This window comes from Notothenia coriiceps, unplaced genomic scaffold (assembly GCF_000735185.1).
Source record: "Notothenia coriiceps isolate Sejong01 unplaced genomic scaffold, NC01 NC01_scaffold00005785, whole genome shotgun sequence".
Lineage (NCBI taxonomy): Eukaryota > Metazoa > Chordata > Actinopteri > Perciformes > Nototheniidae > Notothenia > Notothenia coriiceps.
The window spans coordinates 230,907-237,328 of record NW_011338486.1 but is presented as its reverse complement, the minus strand read 5'-3'; the positions used below and the strand labels follow the sequence as shown (position 1 = coordinate 237,328).

The 6,422-nt window shown below is 39.7% G+C and overlaps 1 protein-coding gene across 1 annotated transcript in view; it reads right to left on the bottom strand.

Moving 5' to 3' along the window:
- cop1 (COP1 E3 ubiquitin ligase) overlaps positions 1 to 5,706 on the bottom strand; it is a 19,386-nt gene extending 13,680 nt beyond the window's left edge. Inside the window, exons 1-10 of the mRNA XM_010768508.1 lie at positions 5,002 to 5,706; positions 4,810 to 4,869; positions 4,196 to 4,293; positions 3,801 to 3,865; positions 3,550 to 3,669; positions 2,579 to 2,647; positions 2,412 to 2,471; positions 2,171 to 2,250; positions 1,720 to 1,783; positions 608 to 798 (exon numbers count right to left, since the gene is read on the bottom strand). Coding sequence (XP_010766810.1) covers positions 608 to 798; positions 1,720 to 1,783; positions 2,171 to 2,250; positions 2,412 to 2,471; positions 2,579 to 2,647; positions 3,550 to 3,669; positions 3,801 to 3,865; positions 4,196 to 4,293; positions 4,810 to 4,869; positions 5,002 to 5,348 — 1,154 coding nt within the window. The 5' untranslated portion in view covers positions 5,349 to 5,706. The remainder of the gene's footprint in view (positions 1 to 607; positions 799 to 1,719; positions 1,784 to 2,170; positions 2,251 to 2,411; positions 2,472 to 2,578; positions 2,648 to 3,549; positions 3,670 to 3,800; positions 3,866 to 4,195; positions 4,294 to 4,809; positions 4,870 to 5,001) is intronic.
- Positions 5,707 to 6,422: the final 716 nt, after the last annotated feature.

Here is a 6,422-nt window from a genome sequence, read left to right as displayed (position 1 = left end):
GTGTGTGTGTGTGTGTGTGTGGGCTTTATACCCCCTCCCCCGTGTAGTTCTTCTTCTCTCGTATGTTTTTTTGTACTCGCCATGAAGTGGTTTTGCAGCCTGCCAGTAAACCCAGAGAAGAAGAAGAAGAAGAAGACGAAGTGACGTCAGCGTAATCTTGCCTCAGGGAAAGTACTGCGGTGTGAATGCGATTGGCAATAGCCCCCTGGCGGATTCAGTGCCGTGGTACTTTAGTGCCGGCACTAAAGTACGGCAAGTCCTGCGGTGTGAAAGCGGCTAATGGCTACATGACCTAAGTACTTTATGCTATAGAAAAGAAGATAAATATAACTAAATCTAAATTTCTAGAGGAGATGTGTCACATGTGTGATATATTGACCAAAAATAATGCAATTTTTGTATTGTGTGACCGCATTTCGTAATTTGTTTACGTTACAAACACTCACTCTGTGACAGCCAGAAGACATGTTTGTGGCAAATGTGGTCTTCAATTTAGCAAAAAGCTACTTAAGGCACTGCCACTCATCCTTTAAGAACTGAAGCTTCACTCTGGTTCTTCCTTCATGCAAATATAGTCCAGTTTGTGCAGAATCAAGACATTAGATACATTTCTAGCGATGTTTCTACACTAACTGCATTTGTACTGTGAGAGAAAGATACTCCCTCTACTAACGGACATTTACCTGTGATGCGTGACATTTTGTTGGAGAAGTAGCACTGTTCCAGATCCTCAAAATGAGCAGTCAGCCTCTTCCTCCGTGACGCCAGGGTGCTGTTGTACCAGGTCTGTCTCTTGCCCTGGTAAAAACAATTTCAAGTGTTTAAGAGTACAGTCGAGTCAAAGTCATTCTGACATTTATTCTGTTGAAACTCATCCATCAATTGACTGAGCATTTACGAGATGAGCCTACGAATGCATTTTGACCGGTTACATGTGGTAGTTAGTCATCAATAGCCAGAGGAGATTTCTCTTCAAATAATTACGTTTGTTAGATTATATGTAGTGGTTATGGCTAATACAGGGGCAGGATCAGCAAATAAAATGACTAAATCATTGACAGAAGGAACAAAAAAGGCCTGAACAAGTATCAACCTTGTTCGGTCTTTCAGCAGATGGGAAGGATTGTGGGATTCAAAAGAATATAAAAAGACAATCCTGAATTGTCACTTTTCCACATAGACTGTGGTGTGATATGACTTTGTAATTCAAAATATACTTTTTGAGACCGGGTTTTACATCAAGATATACAGTTACGTTGGTGGCTACAACAAAGCTAGCTAACGTCTTGGCTGTTGCTAGTTAAATGCTTACAATACCTTGGTTTGTCAAGAAAAATAACCACAGCAAAGCTTTATCTGATTACAAGCAACATAAATCAGGCAACCGACAGGTTTTGGGATAAAAGAGAGAGTTGTGTTTTTCTTTCATTTACTTCCAAAACAAACAAAGGTATTGGCCATGCGGATGAAATCGCTGCTTAAAGAGGCGGTGGTGCTCATGGGAAATGCAGTCTTCATTCCGGTAAAAACAGAAGCATTTTGTCAAGGGGCCGTCAAAATCAACGCGTAATAAAAAGGTCCTTGTAGTTGCCATAACAGATTCCAAGCGAGTCTAAATCCAACACAAATAATGATGATAACAGACATAAATATCAAACGAGGGTTTCTAATGGATTTAAAAGCCACTATCCAAACAGCATGTGTGTTTCTCTCACTCACCTGGGTTGTTCCACCAAATCCTGGAGGCTGGCTGTAGTCTGGTGCCTCAATAATACTGCTGCAGCTACTCGAGAAACAAACAAAAACATAAACAGGCGTGTAAGGCTCTGTGGGGTTGTACAGGAATTAGATACTTGATTCAATTAGATGTGTTTAACAATAGAAAGATATACATGTCTATAGAGTATCTGTAAAAAACACTATAAAATATGCTGTAATATACGGTGGGTGGAAGTTAGAATACACTATAACAGATGACCAAAAAACAAACACTGAATATCAACCAACTGCTACAAAATAAAAAAGGGAGTCTTAACCAACAGCTAAACAAATTATAAAATTATAAAATTATACTTAGCAACTGCCAAAAAATACAAACAAATATACTGTTTGTTTGTGATGACGAATCCTTTCTTGTACTGATAGCATTTGTAAATAAATCCAGCTGTACCTAGGTGCTGGTGATGGAGCCTCCACATTAGGCACCGTGCACTCCGCCTCCATCATTGGACAGTACAGGCCGCTCATTTCCTGGGAAATGACACAAAGAAACATGTTTTTTCTTTTTCAGCTGCTGATGAAAAAGCCCCCGTTGTTGCCATTTCCAAAATATAATATGATTTCATAAACACATGTGCACAATCTCTACCTTCCCATTTACTATGAATGACAGTTATAGATTCTCTGTTTACCTCAACACGTTTAATGTCCTCCTCGAGAAAGTTGAGCTCTTTCTGCAGTTGCTCAAGTTGCTGTTGACAGAGCCAGAAACACAGATAAATATGACGGCATGTGAAAAGCTTTCAGGATCATTTGATGACAGCAGTATAATATTATAAGTATATTAAAACTAAAGTACTTCTCTCTTGTTTCTCCTGGCTTCTTTGAGGAACTCCATAAGGATCTGTCTCTGAGCGGCTTGGGATTCCTAGTGAATAGACGGAGAGCATACATGATATCGCATAGTAAAAAAAGTGATCGTAAAACAAGCAAAGCTGCAGAAAATAGAATTTTAAAAACATTTTTGGTTGCCAGACAATTGACCAATACAGTTGTTCCTTTGACATGTTTATACTTGTATAATGTTTATTTATACTGCAATGTTTAGTTGACTAATCAATTGATTGATACAAAATTATAATCACAGACTATTTTGAAAGACGCAATTGTTATCCATGTTCGTTAAAGTAATTTCATGCAAGCATTCTGTTGTCAGTCTCTCAAATATGGATATCTCCTGCTCTTATTGTTTATCTTAATAATTATCACAGTTAACGTTAATTACAGATGCTAAGAAGGCTAGCTGTGCTAACAGGACCCAGCCCCATCTCCCATCTCGTCCAAATATGGTCACTTTGGGCTTAAAAAACCAAGATGTCGACTGACAAAAATGCCAAACTCAAGGCTTTCAAATGGTAATCCACCAAACAATGGTCTTATATACAGTCTCTGGTTTGAATTGCCTCTAAGGCAGGAAGGAGAGAACTGAGATCAATGCTTTTTCAGACTTTCACTTGCAGATACCCTGGGTTCATTGTGCTGCCCATTTGTCAGTGTAACCAATCAGCATCGATTTGACAGAATCATGTAGTCCCTTCATCGTGGTCAGACGTATCTGTCATGCATTGTCAACTACCACAACTCTGTGTGGATACTGCATTTGGCAAGTGACTTTGTATCCTACTCCCTTGAAGTTACACATCCTACTGGGAAGTATTGTCCAGTACTACATTTATTATTAGCAGCCAAAAACGGATTCAGAATGCAAGAAAAAGTTGTCACCAAAGAAAAATAAACAACATTTCTGATGCCTGTTAAACTTTTACTCACCGCCTCCAGCTGCTTCTTTTTCTGGACTAGGAGCTCCAGCATCAGGTTGACGTTTGCCAGGTCCAAGTTCTCCTGGTCAGGACTCAAAACATCCTGGAACACCTGCCACCGAGACCCATTCTGTAGTCAGACACACCGATCAGTTGCATGCTTTCTAAAAAAACTAAACTAAAAGTAAAATAGTGTGCAGGAGTTTAACGGGATTCACAGGTAGACAAAAAAACTAAGCGGTGTGCGTGTTTTGTACTTACAGGATGATCTAGTTTTAGTCTCTTCTCTTCCGACCTCTGTTTCTGTTTAAGAATCAGTTCATTTACTGAAAGAAGAACAAATGGGGTGGAGCAGGTGGTTGGGATGGGGGGAAAGGAAAGAGTTAGGAAGGCTAGGTACTAAAAAACAGCTGTATATATATTAATGTTTCTTAAATGTATTGTAACAAACACTACGCAAAACGTCAAATCAAACAATGACTTTATCTTTTATTCTATAATGCATATGCTAAGTGTGACTTGACATGTAAATGTAAACACTCTATAACAGCTCTTGCATTATTGAATTGTTTACTGATCAATGAAAGCAGGATGAACCCAAGCAATACCGTGTTAAGACACAAACAAACATCCACTTTCTTACTCAAAATACCTACCAAGAAAGTTTGGGTAAAGCTGATCAACGTTATCGACAATATAATTACACTTGGGACATCTATTGCTGTCCTCCAGACTCTGGCGGATACACTTGAAACTGCAGAAGGGAGAAATAACAAAATGATGATATGTGGGAATACCTTGCAAATGTATGAGTTGTATACAATTCAGATATACAAGTGTTGAAATGCCAGTATAAAACTGTGCCATGCCAATAAGTTTGGCTTCTCTATTCTCATGTTTTTTTCTAATGTTAGACTTTTATGTTTAAATTCCTGATTGATTGTCACTCAGTCTTCCAAAGTCTTTTTTTTCAGAATCTTGCTAAGAACCTTACAAAAGTAAAAGCAAGTGTCTTCTCCCAATGATGCAAAGATTGCTCTTGGTTTGTTGAAGTTGGAAACTATAAACCAAACATATTTTAGTTTTTATGAGGTTGAAGTTTTTTAGGTGTTGACTAAACTGGTGGACAGGGGACGAAGAATAACACATTTGTTATTTTTTTACATGTTGCTCTGCCGTGCGTTTTAACAGCCCAACGGGTGTGTCATTATTCTAGAACAAAATGGGACACCTGTATCACACACTGCCTCATCTACACCTGACAACTTACCAAAAACTGTGCCCACATTTTGTCATGTGTGCCTCTTCTATCATCTCGAAGCAAATTGGGCTGGAAAAAAAGTACAGAAAAAGTGATGTCAAAGTTTAGCTTTCAAACTATTTAAACACTTACAGTGACAAATAAAAACAACTGCATACTGAAAAAGAACACGTTCTGAAAAAGGTCGTTGCGAAAACTAACCAGACAAAATCGTTGCTTTTATCTTCGTAGGAATTCAAGAGGCCGTTGTAGAGGGGTGCTTGGTGGTGGGATTTCTTTCGGCTGCCTGAAGAGGCAGAGGGTCTGCTCAGGGAAGCAAAGCCGCCCCGAGAAGAGGGTACGGCGGCCAAAGTTGGCACTGCCAAGCCGCCCTCGGTGGCTGCTGGTAGGGTCCGGGAGGGCACAACATTTGCAGAATTGTTCCCATTACTTGTGACGGCGTTGCTCCCACCGCTACTGTTTGAGTTACCCGTGCTACTGCTGCTGCTGGTGCTGGGCACTGAGCTCGCCCCACCGGGGCTCTGCTGTGGCCGGTTGCCTGACATCATGCGAGTCCGACTAGAAACTCCCCGAAATCCGCTGCGTTGCTCTTCAAAGCATCCGGACAGTGCTGCTATTTGGCTACCTTAGCAGGTTGGCTAGCTAGTTGGCTTGCTTATGTGCTAGCATCCTGGGAGAAAGCAACAGTGGACAAACATCCAGCGTATTTTAAACTTGTCCCTCCGTGTGTGCCTCACTTTTGACACTGACGGCCTATTAGAAACACACTGAAATATAAAGGACAGAAGACATAGGCATTGAAATGGCCAAAAAACAACCCAACTGCGTTGTTCAGGAGATTAGTCGGCTAGCTAGAGTTAGCTACGGAGAGGAATCTCTTGAGTTTCCTCGATTATTTCCCCAGGTACCCGGTGAGCTCCTGGCTTTCAACTACCTCCCTCTAGCGACAGGGAGTTGAACTGCGAGGATGGAAATCAATAGCGTAGTTAATGTGGCTATTTAAAATGTGATTTAAAGTCACTCCAATAGTTTTATGATGCAGTATTTTGTGGTTCTTTGGTATATTTTTGCATACTTATTGATGCAGTAATGTACTCTCTTGGTCTTTCATTAACATCTGCATCCGATTCAGAGATGAGACTATAGCCTTCCCTAATATTGAGTAGGCCTACACAAGCAAACATTTTAAAAAAGTAGTATCTACAAAATAATTTAAAGTATGGAAGCATTGACATGATTAGCAAAAATAGTTTTGGATTGAAAACAAATGATGTACAGTTCCTATGGTGTTGGCTATGTACAGTAACGGATAGTCATTCAACTGTAATTCTCAGCTGAAAACCAGAATGGAAAAAGAAAATGGCATAAATAAACTGTAAAGAACTGTATTTATTTGATCAAAATGTATCCTACTTTAATTATATTGCATGTTCATAAAAGGCCAATATATCAGCAAACTGAAAAGATCAACAGAAAAACACCAGAATATTGAGCTTGAGCTTTACAAGTCTGTAGCTTTATTGGAATTAATGTCATACTTCAGAGTGATGATTTTGCAGTTACTTCAAAAACAAGCAGGTAGGTCACTTCCATAAAGTGCAGCCAGCAACCAAGCCAAGAAA